Below are 23,131 nucleotides of genomic sequence, written 5' to 3'. Positions count from 1 at the left end.
CATTAAATTATCAAAGATGTCCATGATTGAAAAAGGCTAAAATTTGCTATAAAGGAAGAAGAGAAAAATGCACTTTTTAGAAGAAAAAGAAAATCACTGAACCCAGGAAAACTTGTAAAATGGCCAGAAGGTATAATAAACAGCAACTTAATAGAAATAGCCCATAGAAATGAAAGAGAATACAATGCTCAAGAAGCCCAGGGAGAAGCAAGGCTGAAGATACATTTCCCTTAATTGTCTCTTCCTTCATTCATTTGTCTAAACCCAATGACAGCAGCCACTAACTAACTCATGCCATGCTAAGGAAAGAACTAAGTGGAATCATTACTTTACCTCCCATTTCCATATTTGAGGAACATTATCTCTTACTACATTCTTATTCAATTGAAACAATGGAATTGAGAAATGCCCTATACCAAAGAGCAAGAAATGTTCACAGGAACCTGATTGACCAGCTATAATTTCAGACTAAAATATTAACAATTTCACACGAGAACACAAATCATGAATTTTGCAAATGCCTGTCGAACTAGCGATACGTGGACAAGGGTTGGCCTGAAGCATGTGACTGTTGCTGTAGTACAGTTCATCTGGTTTTCTGAATTATACGTTTCCCAGGGGCTCTGCCCAGCCTTCCAAGATGAGAATGGTGATGTAACCACGACCTGATGGCAAGTATTCCAGGTAAGAATATTTTGGTATATTTTAAAAGAAGCTCTCAAGGATGTTGATTGACTTAAAAATATTTTAAAAACACGATACCTTCCAGACCTCTTCAACATCAAGAGGCAGGATATAATGATTTGTATATTTTATTTTGACTTTACATGCGGTGTTAAAAACCCAAAGTACATATTATTTACACATCCACAATACAAGTTTACAAGATATCTATACATGTTAAAGTACTCTATAAAACAGTATAGAGCCACTTCACTTTAGGGTTACTTTTTATGCCGTACCATTAAAAAAGATACAATCTGTGTTTACCTTTGCACAAATGGATAAAGCATTTAAAAATTAAATTAACAGGATACAGACTAGATTTTATGTTAGAAATTTCAACATAAATACTGATAGAACTCACATTACAAACTACAAGGCAGCACAATGTTACAAAATGTTATCCGGGTTCACATAGAGTTACTGTTCCACTTTCCGCACGCTGGGATTAATATTGGTAAGGTGAATTCAAACAGGTTTGTCAGCGATGGACTGAGTAGTGTTTATCGTTGGTTGGTTTAATTTATTATCAATCTGTAATATTTTAGTTTCAAAGCTGAAGTGTTTCAAGAACAGAAGTTTTAGCTTTTGAGCTTCCAGAGACCTCAGGGAATCGCATTCTTTATTAAACAATATTCTCAAAGGAAAAGAATAACTGCATCCATATTCTACATTCTGCATAAAAATGCTCTGGTCTTCTGCAACCCATCTCCCCCAAGTAATAGATATCATCAGGAAAACAGTTGAACTTACTTGTCTGACTAAGTCAGGAGCATTCCTCTGCCTTGATACTTTCTAGATGAGGTTCAGTAAACCGTGGTGTGCAGCATATTAACTGAAATCGTCATCAGGGTTGCACATCATCAGCTCTAAGTGGCTTCTGCAAAACTACAAATAAATGACTCTGTATGGTTTCTGCAGGTGTCACATTACCCAGGAAACCTCATTTGACTTCACATTATCACTGTTTCATCCTTAAGAAAGTAGGAGTGGAATGTTTATCATGGCAAAGGATGTAATGCAGCTATTTGGATAGATTGTTTTACAATTAACTGTTCTAGATTGTTGTTAGGATTTTTTAAAAGTCTTTTCAGGTGCTGGTTGAAAAACATTTACAACTGGCACTCAGTAAATGATGTGCTATACTGAAAACACTTGACATATTTGAGCACTTCTATCATTCTCATGAATAAGGCACAAAATGCACAGATTTAGGTAAACTCACATGTAATATGTACAGTATACTGTCATTACCTGCATGACTTAGGAGAAAATTCTCACATCACACAACATAGACAACATGATTGCGCCACTGTTAGGTTTTCACAGACTGTTTCTGCTAAGCCAATTACAACCTTCTCACATCCCCTTCTTTTGTCTTCTGTTTTGTGCGTGTGTGTGGGGGGCGGTTTGTTTTTTTGTTTGTTTGATCTTGGGGTTAGGGGGAGTTAAAAGAAGAGGAATTTTACTACATGGGAGAAACCAAACATAATCAAAATAAAACCTCGTTAGTGTGTCCAAGGTTAAGTAGAGTGATTCGGGCTTGGATTCACAGTGGACAGGTGAATTTTACTACTGAATACTGGTGGATAAATCAAGGATACCTGTTATCATCTCCATCTCCTTAAGCTGGCAAGACTGTTATAGAAGTTTTAGTGAATAGCAGCACAAAATTACTTAGAACTCTTACATTCTGGCATTGGGTAACACTTAAGTCAGGTTAATCATTTTGACCGTCAAAATCAGCCTCGGTTTTCTTTCTTTCTCAAAGCTGAACCCAATGGACTGCTGTGGGAAGAAGTTATTGTCTCTTGTTCAGTCATGTGCGATGTAAACAACTCCATAGCACAAAAAGATGCCATGGGCACCTAAACAAATCCTAGTGGGGACAGAACACACACACACACACTTACACGCACACACACATGCACACGCAACACAGTTCCTTGGTGGCATGAAAAAAATGCCACACGTAAAAAAATGCTACAGTTTGGGTCAAAGACTGAATTTTTAGCAAATTGTTTGGTAATCTACAACTTCTTTTCTTTGAGACATTACCATTGTTTTTTGACATTTGTGCAAGAGGCAAGGTGAATGCATACATATTAAAATGTTCACATTTAATGGGAAGACCACACAGAATGGCAGTCTAAGTTGAACCCATTTTCAAGTATTTGCTCACAGACAGATTCTTCTGAGCACTGTATCAGCTCTTTGTACTGGTTACAGGTAGCCCCTCGGAGCCACATATCTCTTTAGTTTCAAACAAAAGAAATGGAATGACCAGCACCTTCCTTTGTTTTCAGGCAAGTACACAGAAGCCTTGCTGCAGTAGCTACGTATGGCAAGTTCTGATGTTGCCAAAGTTAGGAAGAGTTTCTTTGGCCACTTGGTTCTCTTAAGATACAAGCGAGTCTCTTGTCTTAAGGTACCCTTACAACATCATCCTCTCAACAACATGGACAGGATAAAGCCACATGGGGAAGAGCACACTTGAGGCCTAGTAAGTATATTTGTTCAGTGGTCTGACAGATGTGGTTTGGGGAACAAATGAAGGCTTTGGTGGTACGTCAGGTTTTAAGGACGGTGTCCTCTTTAGTCCCGTCCTGGGAAGGGTGCCGTTACTGGTGTAGCTGCTCTGTCTGGAGAGGGAAGGCTGCAGATGAACACTCACCGGTGTTCCCTGAATATAGTCCACCTTCGCCCCTGCGGGGGCGGGCATGTAGCCTCCACGGTTCATACTAGGCTGTCTAGATAACAAAACACCATTTGGTGAACTTAAGTTTTTAGGCATAGCAGATATAGAGTGCCTCTGGGAGGAATTTTTATGATAACCCCTTTGTCTTTCCAGAGACGTCATTGGGACGCCGGGAGTGGTGGGGACGTCCACTCGCTTGGTTGGGCTATTTCTGGGTAGAGTCGAGGGAGGAGAGTAGAGTGATGCCTCGCGGTTAGGAACCTTAGGCGGGACCTCAGACATAGGTCCCACGGGATCCAGCATTAGGGTCTGGTGGGCCATTTGGATGTCTCCCATGATGGCTTTGGGGTTACTGCTTGGGTCATTTAGATGCTTCAGGAGATCGTTGAGGGTATTTCTGGAATCCACAGAACGCCGGTGATCTCTTTTACTGGATGACTTTGTAAGAGGGTGGTCAATGTTTTGAAGTTTCTTTTCAGCTTTGTGAGCATTGGAGTTTGAGAAAGATGTGTTGTAGTCATGGGTAGCATTAGGAAGGACAATGGCACTGGGGATATGTCCGTGACTTAGTGGGGAATGGGGTGGAGGACTAGAAGGAAAAAACTGGGGGGTTTCTTTCCTTGAAGCCCCATGGCCGTGGGCCTTGTCTGAGTGGCTCTTCATGGCCTGCAGGGTCTTCTGGTGAAGCACAGGTGTAGATTCAGGTGTCGGGAGAGCAGCCAGCTCGGGAGGTTGGCCTCGATGGTCCATGACCATGGATTTCGTATCTCCATTGGGTGGCAGCTCTTTCCGACTGGTCAGCAGGTTACTATACAATTTGGGAGAATCTATATTCTGTTGATATTCCTTGACTGGGCTGTCAAAGAGACCATTCAGCTTGGCAAAACTTCCACTGGAGTCTGTGCACGACTGGGCAGATTCTGCATCTTTATGGATCTTTCTGTTTTTCCGAACAAACATGTCACGATAGCAGTATACCGCCACACCTGCAATGAATGCACCCAAAACAAAAGCTGCAAAGACACAGGTGATGAGGACATTCATGTGGACCATTTGGTTGGACTCTCCAGATTGGACTTCCCATCGTACACCTGCAGTAGACACACAGGAAAAGAGTCTGAGTGAGGAGCTTCTTTAAAACAATATTAGCCAGCAAATGGCTCCCATTGAACCAACACTACCTTCACATGGTCCATATGCTTAGCTTGGAGGGTGAGGTGGACTCCAAAATTCCGTAGTTTTTTCTTTAATCACAATAGGATCCCCAGAGACATATATGATCACTACAAATACCAGGGTAACTCTAATCTTCCACTGATCTGTATTTGTCTTTTCCCCTCCAATCTCTCTTAAATAGTTGTTACATAACATTCAAAATTTTAAGAGTTTCTACCTAAAAATTAGAGCTAGAAAGTATATATTTTCTAAGTGGCCCATTTTAAACTCATAAAATGTTTTTTTCTCATGATTTTCTCTTAATTCATAAATCAGGATTAAAGGGCAGCTACTGGGATTAGGGAAATGTATGAATTGGCATAAATATATATTTTGCTAAAATAATTATGCTATCTTAATTAGAATGAAAGTATATAGTTCGTTCACAAACTAAAAGCATCTACTTGGTCACTGTTAGCTACAAATGTAGCCTTTCATGTTTACTTTGATTTTTTTTTTCATTCCATCTTGGAGTGAAGCACTCTTGAATTGCCTGCTATGAAAGAAATCCAGACAGTCTAAGGAAATATACTATGTTAAGTAATATTATCCAATTGTCTTAAGATATTTAAGAAATATTTAAATTAGACTAGAAGAAGAAGAGTGAATTAGTTTATAATTATTGGGATTTTTAATGCAACCACAGACATCTAGACATGTTAGTTTAAGAGGTATCCAAGTCTGTTACATGCTACAAGCACAGCTATCCCAGAGTAAGGTAAGTCAGAGTGATCTGAAGATTCTGTTGCTCTAGGTTAGTACTAAGGCCTTTGAACATTAGTTGTTTTTAACCAATGTTGAGGGCTATGGAATTCAGTGGCATTGTGAAAGACAAAGAAAGAAATGTAGAGAGAAATGGAATTACTAAAGAAAATAAAAGAGGAAGAATGATTATAAAATTGTTTACAATGAAAACAAATAAAACCAAAATCAACAGATGTAAATCATAAATGACAATGCACTGCTATAAAAACTGATTGGAAACCTGATACCACAGTTTAGTAAGCACTAAAGAATAGATTTTTTTCCCAGAGTGATCTGTCTAACAAGGTAACTCAGCAGACAGCTCTTTGATAAATGCTTCTATTATGGGCTGAAAATGATAGTTACGGACAAGCACTCTGTTAGGTTTTAGTGCTTGTGGCATTCAAACAACTTCGCGCCTCCCTTACTTTTCAGATTGCATTGTAAATTGCAGCTAAACAAAAGTCTGGGAAAGGCTCCTCAACAAAACATCCGATATCAGGATATTTGCAGTTAATGAGTTTTGTTTTTGGATATCGCTGGGGTGACCCCCGGAATTCTCTGAAACCCAGCAGAGTGTAGCTTCTTCAGACAGAAGCCAACACGGATTAGACTGTCTGAGTGGCTGTTTCACCAACTCCTTCTTCAACAGCTTTCCGCCTCTTTCATCTGCTAAGGAATGCACGCTCCATGTAACCACAGAAAACCGGTGTGACCATGGCCAGTGGCGGCGATAGTTAACAACAGAGGCAGCTCTGTCCGGCTTCACCTCCACACGTTCCTCAGAGACATTAGGAATCAGGTTTCCACTCAGTGAGAGATGAGTTCCCTGGTGAGGCCTTACCCTTTGGGATACCTGATAAAGGATCAGTAAAATCAGAAGTGTTTGGGTCATCTTGAACTACAAATTTCCGGGAGCTGGTCAGTTTAGGTCTCCAGGTATCAATCACTTTAGGTGTAATTTCTGGGATACTTGCCATTGTGGTAACAGAAGATGAAGATACCTCCATGTCTGTGGTGGCAAACAGATTTTTATTAACGTGGGTAGTGACGGCGGATTGCTTCTGACTGGTCTGTTGTACTTTCAAGTGAAGTTTAAGCAAATTTTATGAGAAAGCCTGTTCTAGGATTTCATAAAAACACATCCAAGGACATTATACCAAATCCTTTTCTGGCAAGGGAAAAATATAAGCTACAAATGAACAATAAAGACATATTAAGCAGATTTCGAACTTGAAGACACTGAAAATACTCCTCTACGAAGCCTCTGCGGTGATTAATGACACTCATGGAGAAGGTACGATGGATCCCAAAGACTAATTGCTAGTTTCTCATCCTTTTGTGAGACAACATCACTTCTTTTTGTGTCTATTTTTTTAAAGCATTTTCACAGATGGTTAGAAACTGTATTGCCTTCACTGGGGAACCTACAGTGTAATGTCATCAGAAAACACCTGATTAGGTCTGCATAAACACTTGATTTTAGACCTGACAAAGAGGCTGTCCTGCTTTACCGCAGACGTCTCGTCTATCTGTAGATGACTGACTGCACTGAGGGCTCACCATCCATGGTAAAGCACTGAAGCAGGGATGAACCTTGTCCGTGCCTTCCAAAATGCCCGGGGAGTTTCTTCCAAAGAGTTAGCAGCAACTCATGCAAAAGAAATGGCATTTACAAGCTGAATAAAGATGTTCTGATACACAAGATCTTCCATCCTTTTCTCCCCTCTGAGGAATGAAACTGCTGGTAAGTTTTAGAACCAGCAAGAGGATTGGGAGTAACTTAACCTCTTAGCGTGTCTATTACTGATTTCTGCCAAGTAGATTTTCCCTCAAAATGTAAGCATATGATCTTAGGTTAAACCCCTGGAGACCCCAATTCAGACTGGTGCAACGGTCACACATGAAGACTCCAAAACGGATGCAGACAAGAGGGGCACAGGGAGCCCAGTGAACATCTTAATACATCAGAAACCAGCTTCATTCGATGGGAACCTTTTTCACACCACTGAGACCACAACATTCAAAGGTTTCTGGGATTACCGCAAACCATTCAAAAAAGATCTCTCAAATTTATAAATACACATTTTGGGGAAATGTGTATTTGTTTAGTAGGTCTTAGGAAAGGTGAGGAGAGAAGGGGTAAATAATGAAATTCTGCCATCCATTAAATACAGATGGCCAGAGGGAACATTCACAATGCACAGGGGTGAGAGAGAAGAAAGCTTGGGTGGACGGGCGTGCAGCTGGAATGCAGCCTATGTTAATCCATTGGATTTTTCTTAAAGGATGTGCCTTGGTCAATGATGGGCTGTAAACATGCTACACAGGGTGAAGTGCTGAATAAGAAAAAGTCTTTCGGACCATCAGGGGGGTTATGAGTCAAAGCACAAAAATGAAGGGCTGCCAAACTGTGCAAAAGGAGGGGAGAAGGGGCTGAAAATGCTGAACTGAAGGAAAGAAAAGGTTGTTAATTCAAAAAAATGAAAAAAAACTAACCAGATGTTGGACCGCCAAATATTTTGTAATCTGGTGTAGTTGAAGTAGGCAAAATTTCTAAAAGAATTAAAGGAACAAGTAATCAGTAAAAAGTAACCAAAAGAAAGCAAAAATTTACGAATTCCAGTCAAAAGAAAGGACTATAAATTAAAAGATTAACCTACCGCTTAGACTACCTTTTTCTAGATTTCCTACAAGATTGTAAATGGTGAAGGAAAAAAAAAGTAAGATTCTTCTCTAATGTATCCCCATGACCAAATAGCTCAGCTTTGGTGAAGTTTAAGTTAAATGCTAGGTGGCATGTGTCCTGAGTCATTATAAAAGGCTGATTGTAAAATAATGTTCACGTGCAAATGTGGTCAAAAAGAAGCACCAGGAGGGAAAGGAAGATTCGGTCTTACCATGGCAGTCCCCTAGATGGGCTGTGTTGCCATATTCCGTGTCCTGTTCAAATCCTCCAGCGCTGTGGTTATGGAAAGCAAAGAAGTCTTCAGTTAACAGCCTTCATAGGAACACAAGTGACAACCAGAGCAGAACCAAGAACACAGACGGATTAGTAAGAATGAGCAGACAGAAAAAAAAGGACATTTCAACATAGCTTGCTAAAATGAGTATTTCTATTAAACATTTGGTAACTAGAATGTTTAAGAGAGCAGAAGAGAATTGGTTCTTTCTCTCCATCCATTTCCCGTAGGTATTTCACTGTCTACAATCTCCTTTCCCTCTCACAGCTCCAGATTTTCTTTTTCTTCCTTCTCCCACACAAAACAAACAAACAAAAAACACAAACAGAAAAAAGGAAAGAAAGAAAGAAAAGTAAAGCAAAAAAGAAAAGTAGTGTTATTGGAAGTTTTCTAATATTTCTAGCTTTAGAGTCCCTGGAGAAGATAGAAGCACATCTGGAGAAGATCTCAGCTAATGTGACAAAGTATACTTACAGCATCCCTGGGGTCACTTGACCACAGGCCCCTGGGCTTAACCAGCCACAGTACGGGTCTCGAGATGCAATACAAGACCTGTATAAAACCAAACAGAATGTAACTTGAATTTTCTCATCATCAAAGGTAATGATGCTGTAAGACCCGGGATAAGGAAAGAAACATCAGCCTACTTTTTACATGATCCATACCGCTCACAGCGACTGAGGGGGATGCGGATAACACAGCTAGAGAACGCCACGTATAAAGCATGATGATCTTTATCCAGCTGGAGTGAGATGACCTTTCTGTCCTCCTCATTCTCCGCATTGCACCTATATTGTGGGAGACATTTTGAACATATACGTTTAGTAAGTCAAAAGCTACAGGAACTATACGAGGCAAGTGAGGTTTGGTTTTTGCAATTATTGAGAGCTGGGGAGGCGTTGAGGAATACTCTCAGTAGCAAACCAGGCACGCACGTAGTTTAGGAAGTAATAATTATGTGATTGATTCATCTTCTACTGCTCTGCATGGCTGGTTTAATTTCAGGCTGGACAAAGGGTTTTTTAAAGATTGGCTTCCCGTTCTGATGATCGAAGGGAATTGCATTTGTGAAGAGCATGTTAGACTATAGGGAAGAAAAAGGATAACGTTTTAATGCATTTAAATCTTCCTGTGCTAGATATTTCTGGAGCTCTCCTTAGTCTTCTTTGCTCCATTTGTCTCATCTATTTCTTGTTTGTTTTAATGGTCCACGTAATTTTTTATATCAGTGGTTAGAAGAATTATGGTGTACTGTGTGTGTGTGTGTGTGTTTGCAATCAACCGTCTGCTCCATGTAGCATCCTGAAATACATCTGCAAGGTAGGAGGGTGGTGGTAAAACATTCTCATTTTCCACAGGTGACAAACAAGGGCTGAATTATTTTTAAACTCATCACCGTCCACCCTCCAAGCCCTAGTGGACTCAGGAAAACAACAGACCCGGGTTTTATTTCAGTGAGGAAAAAAACAAAACAAAACAAAACACTAATATGCCAAACCACTGCTAATTTAGAGGGCTGAAAGGAAATGACTAGATGAAACACACACTGGAAGTACTAAAGAGTGTTCTCCTAAAATATACCTACTTTGCATGGTTGTACGCTTCAATCTCTTCCAGTAACACGCTGTCATTCAAAGAGAAAGGACTGGTCTTTGCCAAAACTTTAAGTACCATGCCAGCTTCCGAGCCAACAAAGATGACTGTGTAGTTCTGGTGGGGTCCAGCAGAATGGTCAACGGCAATGGCCGTCAGTCTGTACCTGCCAGAGGAGGGGGAGCCAGGTCAGTGGGGGAGGGCAACAGGAAGGGAAGCCACTGGATGGGAGAGGGCCCGTGTTTCTGCACAGTCTTACCTGATCCGAGTCTTCGTAAACCAGGGCTCGTCGGCAATGGGTGGGACGGCAGAGTCCATCAGGGGGTGGGATTTAATGAACGACAGGGTTTCATCCGGGAAATCGATGGAGGTTTTATAAGCTTCGGCAAGCCCATGCTTTGCACAACAGCCAGGCCTGAAAGGAAAATAGTGTGTTTTGTCCCCCCTCACAATTTGTATCTAGGGATTAGGTGTCCATTCTGGAAGAAGAGGTCGAGAGAGAAAGGAGAGTAAGCCAAACCAGAGGAGTGATGTTATTTCCCTGAACTCTGCGGGCTCTCCATATTCAGGCTCTCAGAGTCATATTCACTGACTTTCTGTCTGTAGCGCTGCACAGGGACCCTTCCTGGAGTGGGAGGTTGGCCCAGCTGCTCTCTGAGGATGGATGCTTCCCGTGACCAGAGGGTTTTGTCAAAGACAAAAATCCTCTCCATTCTTTTTTTCTTACCTTGGCTTCGGTACTTTGTCTTCAGGGACTGCTGTCCAAACGGAATCTGGAGTTTTCTGTTCTTTAAACCGTCCTCTGAATACTTTTTCAATGTCATCCATGCTAAATGCACAGACTGCAGACCCAGGAATGCTGAAAAAGAGGAACAGTATCAGGCGACAACGGGCCTGTTCTCGGCTCCCACAAGCGAGATACGGAAGGCCTTTTGAAGTGCCAGGGATCTGTTCTCACCTGTTGAGCTGTGTGGTAAACACCCCGACCACAGTGGGGATGCCATTGATTTGTATTATGTCTGTGACAGACTGCAGAACATCAAAGTAGAAAAATGAATCTCCGGGGACAGAACAGTTAAGCCGAGCCTTCAGAAATGAAGTCCAGTGTTTCTCCAGGACCCGCTGGGAGCCACCCATGTCGTTTTTACATATGCGGGCCACACGGGAATATACAGCCTGCCCACGGGACAAAAGCAAAGCAACGGGGTTATGAGCATGGAGGAAGAAGAGGAACAAAAAGCTGCCAGATAAGGGAGGGATGAAACATGCTAAAGATACATGTGGTTCAAAAGACTCCGGCAGCCTTCTCTCTAGGGATCTGTAGAGTAAGAATGTAAACTAGATTTATCTGTGAGCAAAAAGGGCCATTTTCCTGCTCTGCCAAACAAGCTCCGTAAGAAGTGAGCTATCGAACGGCCCGGCTGAATGGAAACCATTCCCGTACTTTGTCCCCCACTTAGCTTCCCATATTGTTAACAAAATGCACCATCCTTAAACCTGGCATAGAAGGGGCCGCAATATTTTAGAATCATATGGGCTTGTACTGAAGTATTCAACATTGAACAGGGGCCCTTACTTTCCATCCTGCCTTTTGATGTCGAGAAAGAATAGCTATCAATAGATTTCTAAAGAGTTAAAGAAGCATCCATAGCTCAAGGGAGCCTGCAGAACATTCTCTGTAGTAACAGAAAAAAAAAATGAAATCTTCTCAAGGCCCAAGGCTGCTGTTCCTACTCTGGCCATTGTGCAGGTATTTCACAGCAATTATTCTCAGGATAAGCAACTCACCTCTCTGCACTTGGCCCTAAATGCTTTGAGTGCTGGAAAATATGCAAAGACTTTACCAAAGTGGGCTCAATTCCATGCAGTGGACATGTGCACAATCATATACTTGCCTTGCCTAAATTATTATGTTCTACAGCAATTTCTCGAAAGAAGAAATAAACATAGTTTCCATATTCTATGGCATGAAGAAAGTGTGGCTCTGAAAGAGAAATTGAAAACAAACTGGTTCCTAAAGGATAATTCAATTAGTATCAGACCCTGACTGCCAGGCATGACTGACAGATGTCACATTGCTACATTCAAGCCAAGGAGAGCTCTGATATGCCAGCAAGTCTGTGGAGTCCCAGTATGGGTGTGTTGAAGCTTCAGGGAACCCAGAGTCTTTAATGTTAGCTAATGGGCTAGAAAAAGCCTACAGGGAAATGAACTACAACAAAGGTCTTTGTTTCAACAGATTTATTCATTAACCTGTAGTTAACTAGGGAAGGAAACTTCTTACGTTGAAAATAAAAATTCTTGATTTCTAGAGTCCAAAGATCAAAATAACTCTGCAGATACGAACTAACGATTCCCAGGGTTAACTTTCCAGGGTAGGTAGATGGAAGTGGGCAAGGATTATTACATGCATTTAGAGTTAGGCAAATGGCACACAGAATTGAGATCTTTTTTTTGAGGTCACCTAGGATAAACATCTACTTTCCTGACATGGCTACCGGTCTCCTCATCCCCCATTAATGCTCCCGTTCACAACCAAGGCAGCCTATAATTGGCTCTAAATAAACAATATAAAGTCATGCACTGAATTTCCTGATGCCCAGGTCTCCTGTTTCCACTCAGCCATGCTACTTCCCTTGGTGATCTCACAAAGCTGTTCTTCAAAGATACCTTTGATCCACTTGGAATCATATTTTATAGTACGAAGGGCCGATCCATCGCCCATGCTTCGATAAATAACAGCATCACTGGCCAAGAAGTCAGCCACTGTGGCAGAATACAGCTTCCCATCTGAAACCAAAGTTATAATTTAGATAAAATAGCCATAATTATCCTAAGTGTGTTATCTTATATAGTGTATTATATCCTTTGGAGTGATTTCACCTCCATTATTGCTACATATACAAATAAATCTAAACCCGATGCTCATAATCAACCTGTGACAGGTTGACCCACGGTATTATCTAAGTTTACAGATGAGGGGTTGAAGCATCAAAAAGTTAAGCAACTTATTCAGGGTCACTGGCCTAGTTAACAACAGAGTCAAGTGTCAGAATACTTATAATATGCTCACTTTTAATTCCTCTTTTTTGAAAACTTGCTCATAGCTTTTAGTCTTTGAAACACCTGTGTCAAGGTAGCTATCCTAGTTATGGGCTTTTTTCTTCCTTTAAATTCCTTTTGCACCTTCAATGTCATTAATCATTTATATTCATTACACTAAAGAATCTTACCAGCGAAAAGGGCAACGTTGGTTTGTCTGGCATCAAATGGGCACCTTGCCAAGCCACTAATTTCTTCCCCATCATATTCTAAGGTATTCAACTACAAAAGAAAAATAAATAGCTAGTGTCATATCTGTTCAATGTACAAGTTTGAAGGCAATACTGCTTTATTTGCACTGAAATTCTATGGGAAGAATTCTGTCTTTCTTCCTCCGTAGCATTAGAGACAAAACAAATTACTGGGTCTATAGGAGAAAGGATTTGACGCAAACGACATTCCAGTAAAGGAAGAAAAGTTGATTTAAAAAAAGCACATTGTATAAAATATACTTACCCTATAGTATCTACACATGGGATTAAAAGCATTGGTGCCACAAACAAACACCATCTCATCGTTTCTCGGAACAAATACTTTAATAAAGTTGTGGCATTCATCCTAAAGAAAGTAACAATTACATTAACATTAGACATTCCGTATGCTTACACTGTGGGCTCAAGCCCCCACAGAGACTCAATCTAGTAGGCACTTGTTTGTTTCACTTACTTTATGCTTGCCTTTCATAGCACAGTTTTCTCGATCCTGTTGTCTTGACCGCCATGTCAGTTTCTGTATCAATCAAGCAAACCAAAGTTCAATATTTTAAATATTGAGGGGAGAGGGACATTACCCAAGTTCTGAGGGAGTGCAAATAAATTTGCCAACTACACTTGCTCACCTTGTTTGGTATTACTTCTGTTTTGGGGATTTCATTTAAGTTTACTGTATAAACTTGATCCCTGTTGGAAACAAGGCAGTAAGTCATATCATGTAAATACATAAAAATGTTAAGCTGATTCTTATTTTATTTTTACAGATCTGCTTTTATTGTGTTTTGGAGATCATCTGGATTTTCTCTGTCTCCAACAAAGTCAACAAAGAGTGCTTTTTCATTACTGAGATGCTTTTATATATCACTGTGCTTAGGGAGCAAAGAAAGCTTTTCAGGCATGGGTCAAACTGCTACTTGCTATTAGCACAGACATACTTCTAATATTTGCTTGAATAATTCCAAGTTAAAAAAGAATAAAGAAAGATTTTTTTCTCCTGCTGCTTTAGGAATAAAGAATGGTGTATGATTTCTTGATGGCAGTAATAAAATAAGACTGCTAAAGGTTTTTGCTATATTTTGTTCCTGGTACACAACACTGACTCTTCCAGGTGAATATTCTTGGCTACTTGCAATTTTTGATCACAATCACATATTAGTTTTTCATGAACTAGACACATTAATGCAAGCACCGCAAGAGAAAAGAATTTTAATCTAATAAACCAACGAGAGGAAAATTACCTGCCAGCAATATAAAGTGTGTCTCGAATTTTCAACATCAGCTGAAAGTCCAGCCTATGCTGTGATTCATTGCCTGAAGGGCGTCCTCTAAAAACCGGATATTGCCTTGAATCTGCAAGTAAAAATGGGCTAAACCATCAGTCAGGATTACGGAGCTGAAGAATCGATATACAGCATTGATTAGCTGTATATACTAGTTGTAAAAGGGTTTTAACTAAATTCCTCTCTTAAGGTCTTGAATATGAATGAATAAAGGACAGTGAATGTCAGCAAATGGTCTTTTTCTTTTAACTGAAAACATATAACCTATATATGGGTTGCTTTAGAAAAGCACCTAACTAAACTGTCCCATTTTCTCCAGACACTAGGAAATGATTATGGATAAGTTAGTATGTAAAACATTATAAAGACATAAAACTCTGTCTCTCTTTCTAAAATTGAATATGCTTAGAAAATCAAAACCAAAAAAGCTTCCTTCTTAGAAAAGGAGAATGTTCTTTAGATTACTTACAGTGATAGTCAACAGTATTAAGGGGTTCATCGTCTTCAGGAAAGCTGACTGCTCTCAACTGGGAAATCATCAGAAGCAGCATGTAGGCACAAAGCAGGAAGAACCTCATGGTGGGCCAAGACGAAATCAGAGCAGCCCCTCCGCAGAAATCCCACTTAGCTACGGGAAAACAGAAATAGTTTGGAAAGATCTCTGTGCTGTGATGAAACTGTTTTGTCATTTGCAATCAGCTCAATTTTCACCACCAGCTCTCCAATGCCCCCCGCTCCCAACAGAAAGATGGCAATGGTGGAGGAGGTATCTCTGAAAACACAGGCCAAAGATGGAATCATGCCAAGTCTGATTAAAGCATCTGGTGAGCATATTGAAATCTTAGGCCAGTTTGCAAGAGTTTTTGAGGTAACTACATATGTTATCACAGCAAAATCACCAGAACCACAAACAGAAATGCTGGTTGCTGATAAGAAGATGGGCAAAGTTGGGATTAGAATTTTAATTAAACTCCAGTCTGCTTCCCTTCCCCCATCCCTGAAATAAATCCAGTACAGCTCGCCTCTGCCCCCTCCCCCCTAAAATGCCCAAGCTGCCTCGAGAGTATCCAAGGAACTGATAGTCCTGTTGCCCCTCACAGCCCCTTGAGGCTTGCCAAATTCCCAGCATTATTTAAGCCCTACCCCTAAATTCTTAAGTAGAACAGTTCCCTAAGCTTAGAAAGAACAACATGAAAGTAATGACATGAATGACCTTGAATCAGGGTGAAAGAGAATTAAAAGAAATGAAATGATTTCATGATCAATCCATCAAGCAGAGAGGGGCCGGGATGAAGCAGCACAGCTGACACCAGATGACTGGGGAAGCCTATATTTTTTACATAAAACCATTTGGACACAAACCAATACCCTAAGTATGCCTGTCCTCTTAGCTTTAGTAAGCTTTAGAGCCATACAGGGCCTTAGGGACCATCTAGTTCAACCCCCTCATTTTTCAGATAAGAAAACTAAGACCTGGAAAAATTAAGGGACTTGCTGAATTTCATGGAGCTATTTAGGGCAAGATCAGAGTATAGACTCACATCACCTGAGTCCCCACCCAGGCCTTTTTCATCAAATTAGATAATGAAATTAAATGGCTGGGGGTTTTTTTCTTAGAAAATATAGCATTCCAAAAAAATCTTTGGGGGGGGGTAATGAATATACTCATTATCTTTACTGAAGGGATGTTTCATAGGTGTAGGCATATGTTAAAATTTTAACAAGTTGTACAATTACATATGTGCAGTATATTGTATGTCAGTATCTCAACAAAGCTTATAGCGTTAATTGTACAATATTAGCTGCAAAAATCTTTAAATGTTATTAATTGATTAGAAAAATAAATTAAGGCCCTACTGGGCCAACGGGTATTTTTGTGAAACTGTAAAACCTCTGCTTTGCAACAATATCACTCCTTCTTCAACAGAAACTGTCACTTATAGCTACTATACTGAACAGTAAAACATTTAGCTTTAGCCTCGATCTCCTATATCTAAGAACTTTAGGTGTGATCATGAGAATCACTTCAAATTCTGGGGGAGTACAACCACTTAACTAAGTACTTACCATGCCTCTTTCATTTTCTTAATGTCAAACACACAGGTGCACACACATGCATTCTATACAACACTCTCAGTATTTGTCTTTCTAACTAGAGTAGAAGCCAAGTATGTATATGTGCAATTTAGAATCCTAGTTTTTCAAAAAGAGAGAAAAATATTGCAATACGATTTTTCTCAATGGACAACTAAATCCAGCGGTAAGTTAACACACTTGAAATACTATACCGCTTGTATGTGGAATCTAAAAAAAATGGTACAAATGAACCTATTTACAAAACAGAAATAGAGTCACAGATATAGAAAACAAACTTACGGTTACCAAGGGGGAAGGGGGACTAAATTGGGAGATTGGGATTGACATATACACACTACTATATATAAAATAGATAACTAATAAGAACCTACTGTATAGGACGGGGAACTCTACTCAGTGCTCTAATGACTTATATGGGAATAGAATCTAAAAAAGAGTGGCTATATGTTTATGTATATGTATAACTGATTCACCTTGCTGTACAGCAGAAACTAACACAACATTGTAAATCAACTATACTCCAATAAAAATTAATTAAAAAAAAAAAATGCCCTGCAAAAAAGCCTGGAGGACCGGGTCCTAAGGCAGCATCATTCTATACTCTAGTTGAAAGAGTGTGGACTTTGGTGGCAATGGGACTGGGGCTTGAATGGAACTCCACCACTTACCAGCTAATCGACCTGGGAAAGGTTCTTCGATCTCTCTTAGCATTAATTTCTAAAAGAACTAAAAGCTTGGCACTTACAGCTTCTGAGCAAAGTTAATCTTCCTTGCCCATTTCCTACAGGACACCATGTATATGACCAAGCTGACCTTAAGAATATGAGCAAAGTCTGGGAAAAAGATATCCTAAAATATTAAAGCTATTTGGCCAGTTTTTTTTCCCACAAGTGGATAGTTAGTTTAAAATACGAAACGACTGTTTTTAGAAGAAATTTTACAACTTGAGCCTATTTATCAAACCTAGAAAAAAAGTAAAAAGCAATCACCAACAATCCTACCATCTCATCCCAACAACCGTAATGATTTCGTTCTAATCTTCTTGCCACACACACATATTTTCAATCATGACAAAATGACCTCTTTCAATCTACCATTTTTCCTGAAGCAGCATCTTCCTGTCTTGCTTTGCCATTTATAAAGACCCTAAAGAAGATGTGGTATATATACATATACCACATATATATGTATACAATGGAATATTACTCAGCCATAAAAAAGAATGAAATAATGCCATTTGCAGCAACATGGATGGACCCAGAGATTATCATACCAAGTGAAGTAAGTCAGACAGAGAAAAACTAATATCATATGATATTGCTTATATGTGAAATCTATAAAAAGAAAGATACAAATGAACTTATTTACAAAACAGAAATAGACCCACAGACATAGAAAACAAACTTATGGTTACCAAAGGGGAAAGGGGGGGGATAAATTAGGAGTTTGGGATTAACATATACACACTACTATATATAAATAAACAACAAGGACCTACTATATAGCAGAGGGAAGTATACTCAATATTTTGTAATAATCTATAAAGGAAAAGAATCTGAAAAGGAATATATATATATGTATAAGTGAATCACTTTGCTGTTCATCCGAAACTAACACAATATTTGTAAATCAACTATACTTCAATAATAATAAAAAAAAAGACCCTAGACATTGAAGCAGTGTAAAAATATGAAATGTTGCCCTAGGAATTAAATTCTGCTATTACATCAATCCCAAGCTGCATGTTTCTGCTGGGTATCAGAGGAAAAAATCAGAAACACCAATGAATCCTAAAGAAACACAGAAATATCTGCATGAACCCAAGAAGGTAGTTCTGTGAATCTTTCTCCACTAGGACAGGTAACTGAATGGTTCACATTATGTGGGCAGAGCTTCCATGCCCCAGACAGCAAGGCAGGGAGGGGCCCTCGCCGGGAAGAGAGTCTTTCACAGCTGTGATTCCAGCATTGAGACTGAGGGTGGAATCACTGCTGACTCACTGGCAAGCACCAAGCTGCTGGCTGAGCCATCAATTCCTGTAACTCATTCATCTGACACTGCAGAAAGCAATTTCTCCCTATACCCCACCCCTCACCAATCTCATCCTCCAAAAATAAAACCCCACCACTAATTACTTCCTGTCCCTGCATAAAGCTTTATTTAAAAAATTACTTTCAGATTTCCCACAGAACTTATAAATGGAAGCATTTAATGTAAAAACATATATCAAAGCAAAGCTGAGTAGGGGAGGTAAGAATCTGGAAATACCCAAGAAAAATGTACCAGGAAGGAGATTTATTTGCATGTAAACCCCTCAGGCTACTTTGTTCTCACCTTATTTAAGGAAGTATCCCAGGATTCCAGGGCTCAGTGAAATCATCAGACCAGTTATGTGGAATGAAGGCAACACAAGAGGCAGGACAAAATGTTGGAAAAGAACCTAGACCTTGAGGTTAGAAAGATCTGAGTACAAACTTGCTTGTGCCATTTACTTCCTGGCTCTGGAACCTTGTTTAAGGTGAATTAACCCTTTAAACCTCAGTTTCCTCATGTGTAAAATAGGAATAATTACCTTTACTACCTCATAGTTTCTTCTGGGGATTAAATGAGATAATCTATGCAAAACGTCTAACACAGAACCTGGCCTATAATAAATCTCTAGTAAATCTTATTGAATATTATCATGAGTATTATTGTTAGATCTTATTGTGCAAAAGGGCCAAAAAAAAAAAAAGAGATATGTTTACTCTTTCATTTTGTACAGCTATTTATGTACAACTGTTTATGTACATCATCATAACAATAATAGAGGTATTCTTAGAGCATAAGGTACAGCTTCATAGACGTACATGCCTCCAAGAAGGAGGAGGGAACCACCTTCCTGACGTGTAAGCTTATAGTAAAGAACATACCTATATGAGGTTATTCCTTTCAGTGAGAGAGCAGGGAATCTGAGTAAGTATATTTTGGATTTTTTTTTTTTTTTGTATGGGCTTCTCCCTTACATTCTTGATTTTAAACCTAAATATAATGAGGATAGCTCTTAAAAGGAGTTCAGAGCTGCCAAGATAGCCAGGGCTTGAGTGACAGAGACTATAATTTTTTAGACAAAATGCTCAACATTCAAGAAGCAATTACTAGACATTCCAAGAACTAAGATTAAGAGAGAAAAAAGACAATAGAAAATAGGACCACAGGTAACCCAGGTATTAGAATTCTCAGATATAGTTTAAAAAAGTAACTATGTTTATTTTGTCCAAGAAAAAAAGATGACAAGATGGAGAATTTCACCAGATACCTAGAATCTATTAAAAAAGAATTAAATATAAATTCTACATCTAAAAAGCACAGAACTAAAGCTTCTTAATAGATGTGTTTAGCAACATATTTCTTATAGCTGAAGAAAAGATTAGTGAACCGAAAGACAGGTTAATAGAAAATACCACACAGAAACATGGACAGGAAAAGGTTGGAAAAAACAGACCAGAGAGTAAGAGACACACAGGATCTTGTGAAAAGATGTCACATATGGGAGTCCCTGAGAGTGAGGAGAGAGAGAAAAATGGACAGAAGCAATAACTGACAAGATAATGGCTGCAAAACTGATGAAAGACCATAAGGCACTCATTAAAGAAGCTCTAAGAACTTCTAAATACAAAGAAAAAACACACTTAAATATATCATAGTCAAGATGCTAAAAATAAAAAATTTTTAAATGTTAAAAGCTAAGATAGTTTACCTTCAAAGAAGCAGGAATACTGATGGATGACTTATCAATAGAAATGATGGAATTCAGTAGACCACAGAATGACATTTTTAAAGTGCTGAAAGAAATTACATTTCAAGCCTAGAAGTCTATAATCAGTGAAAATATTCTTCAAAAATGAAGCAAGATAAGATGTTTAAGATAAGCAAAAACTGAGAGATTTATTGTTAGCAGGCTCAAACTAAAAGAAATACTGAAAGGAAGTTCTTTAAGCAAGAGAATTTATACGGTTGGTTAATACAAGTTCTTTTTATGATTACAGAATAGTGGCCAAATTTGAAATTACTGAATCCCAGATAAAGAAATTGATCTATAGTCTGTCTCTCTCTTTTTTTTTTTTTTAAAGGGAACGCTATTTATTTATTTATTTATTTATTTTTGTCTGTGTTGGGTCTTCGTTTCTGTGCGAGGGCTTTCTCTAGCTGCGGCAAGCGGGGGCCACTCTTCATCACGGTGCGCGGGCCTCTCACTATCGTGGCCTCTCTTGTTGCGGAGCACAGGCTCCAGACGCACAGGCTCAGTAATTGTGGCTCACGTACCTAGTTGCTCTGCGGCATGTGGGATCTTCCCAGACCAGGGCTCGAAGCCGTGTCCCCTGAATAGGCAGGCAGACTCTCAACCACTGCGCCACCAGGGAAGCCCCTATAGTCTGTCTCTCTTAAAGCTGTATTAGTTCAAAGGAAATGAGAATTCAGAATTCTCCCCAGTTCAAAGAACCCAGAAAGAACCATGCTGATTTTAAATCCCTGGCTCTCTTCTGGAAATGCTGCTTCTCAAAGAGGAGCAGTTTAGACTCTCACACTCCCCCTACACCTCAGGATCTGACAGCGGAGTTGCTTCTGCCCAGTTTCCCAGTATTTCTTCTAGACTTTGGGCCTCCATCCTTTTACAATAAAATCCTGTGCTTACTTGAGGTTCTGTCCCTCCTCCTTTCTTTTAGCTGATAACTTCCCAGTCACTTTCTCTAAGAAAAACATTTCAAAGACTTTAGCAGTCCTGGTCCATGGTTCCACTCTTGGACTTATCAGCTATAGCTTCTTCACCTCAAAAATCATGAAGTCAAGCACTGCATGCTTTGATCCCAAACTTCTGTCCCTCCAGCTTGTTTGAGTGCTTTCACCAGACTACTCTTCCTTCTCGTCAGGGCCTTCAGTCTACTAACTGCTCTCCTTTCTTCTCCTAACTTCTAATCCATTATTCATCCCCAGTCCTGTCATACCACTTTATCCATCTTATATGTGATATTCGGTAGTCAACCACTTCAGTAATACTTTTACCTGTACTCTAGACTCCCTCATCCTTTGTTTCTGTGTCAGACTTTCTTGCAAAGTTTCTACCTAGGATGAACACAGCCTTCTGCACCTGCCCCAGAGCAAGTGAGCTGCTGTAGGGAAGACAACCACGGTCTGCGGCAATTTGGTATGTACTGATGTCACAGAATTCTGGACCACCGACTACAACTCACACTATAAAACTGTGGGGATCCTATGTTTCTCTACTAGATTTGCCCACACCCCAAATCAGTAAGTTTAAACTTTCCCCATTCTCCTCAAGGCCCTCATCTCTTCTCCCTCCTCATAGCTACTTCACATAGAAAATAAAGCCGTAAGTTAGGAACTTCCTCAGTCCTTCCCCCTTCCCATTACCAAAAACATCAACCTATATGCTTCGTCATGAAGCTTTTCCTCCCTCTCTCCTGTTTTAAGAGGATTTCACTCCCCAACTCCCCTCCATGTGTTTTAAACCCAACCCCTTCAGTTTTTCCTGGAACAGAAAAAAACATGGATTATATTCTTCTCTTCCGGCATGTTCTATAAATTTTTATTGCTTAAATATTATCCATCAGCACTTAAATTTGCCCACAACCCCTCTCATCTCAAAAACAAAAAAGGTGAAAAAGCTCCCGTCACTCCAGATCCTTCTCTAGTCACCACCGCCTATCTCTTTCTTCCCATTCGCAGACCCTGACACAAAGTTTTTCATTCTCACTGTTGTCATCTCCTCACCTCCCACTCAGTCTTCTACTTCCTCTGTTCTAGCTCCTCTCTCAATAACGCCTTTTAGTAAAAACACTGATGACCTCCGGGTAGCTCAATGCAATGGATACTTTCCAGTCCCATCTCATGTAATCCCTCAGTAGCTTTAGACGCAGTTGACTGTCCACAGCTTTTTAAAGCACTGTGGTTCCTTGCCTTCCCTTTTACCACATTCTTCTGACCTTTTCCCTACTTTTCTGTCTGCCCCTTGTTTGTCTCCCATTCATTCTGTAGATGAAACAAGAATGAGCTTTTCAGAATATAAACCCCATCACAGAATCTCATAATCCTCCAGAAACTCCCTATTACTCTTAGGAGAAAGTCCAGATCTTTGCAATGAGGCTTTAAGGCAGTTCCTGTTCTGAGTCCTGGCTCCCTCTCCAGCCTTATCTTGAGTCTCTCTGCCTCTTTACTCATGCTTCTACCACCCTGGCTATGGTTCTGGCCCTGGAATGTGTCCTATGCTATCTACTTCCACCAAGCCTTTGCTCCTCCTTTCCCTCTGGATGGCCCTTCTTGCTTCCCATCCTTGGCCTAGTTAAGTCCTCCTAGTTTTTCAGAGCCCGAAGAAGAGTCAGTCTCTTGGGACAAGCAGGTCTCACAGTTGTCAATACTTGATACAACTGTGAACAAACTGTAAATGAAGGAAGAAACAAAAGAACTAGTCGTGTGTCCTGAAATCTACCAGCTCTGCTAAATCTC

The 23,131-nt window shown here is 39.8% G+C and overlaps 1 protein-coding gene across 1 annotated transcript in view; it reads right to left on the bottom strand.

The window, feature by feature from the left end:
* Positions 1 to 862: 862 nt before the first annotated feature.
* The window catches only part of SEMA6D (semaphorin 6D), a 53,565-nt gene continuing 31,296 nt past the window's right edge, over positions 863 to 23,131 (bottom strand). The window contains exons 2-19 of the mRNA XM_068551050.1: positions 15,000 to 15,158; positions 14,489 to 14,600; positions 13,877 to 13,937; positions 13,705 to 13,767; positions 13,495 to 13,596; positions 13,170 to 13,260; positions 12,607 to 12,726; positions 11,832 to 11,920; positions 10,895 to 11,112; positions 10,664 to 10,795; positions 10,196 to 10,351; positions 9,929 to 10,102; positions 8,991 to 9,131; positions 8,818 to 8,895; positions 8,281 to 8,342; positions 7,880 to 7,936; positions 6,225 to 6,392; positions 863 to 4,512 (exon numbers count right to left, since the gene is read on the bottom strand). Of these exons, the coding sequence (XP_068407151.1) occupies positions 3,224 to 4,512; positions 6,225 to 6,392; positions 7,880 to 7,936; positions 8,281 to 8,342; positions 8,818 to 8,895; positions 8,991 to 9,131; positions 9,929 to 10,102; positions 10,196 to 10,351; positions 10,664 to 10,795; positions 10,895 to 11,112; positions 11,832 to 11,920; positions 12,607 to 12,726; positions 13,170 to 13,260; positions 13,495 to 13,596; positions 13,705 to 13,767; positions 13,877 to 13,937; positions 14,489 to 14,600; positions 15,000 to 15,158 (3,272 nt within the window). The 3' untranslated portion in view covers positions 863 to 3,223. The remainder of the gene's footprint in view (positions 4,513 to 6,224; positions 6,393 to 7,879; positions 7,937 to 8,280; positions 8,343 to 8,817; positions 8,896 to 8,990; positions 9,132 to 9,928; positions 10,103 to 10,195; positions 10,352 to 10,663; positions 10,796 to 10,894; positions 11,113 to 11,831; positions 11,921 to 12,606; positions 12,727 to 13,169; positions 13,261 to 13,494; positions 13,597 to 13,704; positions 13,768 to 13,876; positions 13,938 to 14,488; positions 14,601 to 14,999; positions 15,159 to 23,131) is intronic.

This window comes from Eschrichtius robustus, chromosome 1 (genome assembly GCF_028021215.1).
Source record: "Eschrichtius robustus isolate mEscRob2 chromosome 1, mEscRob2.pri, whole genome shotgun sequence".
NCBI lineage: Eukaryota > Metazoa > Chordata > Mammalia > Artiodactyla > Eschrichtiidae > Eschrichtius > Eschrichtius robustus.
This window is presented reverse-complemented; position numbering and strand designations above follow the sequence as displayed.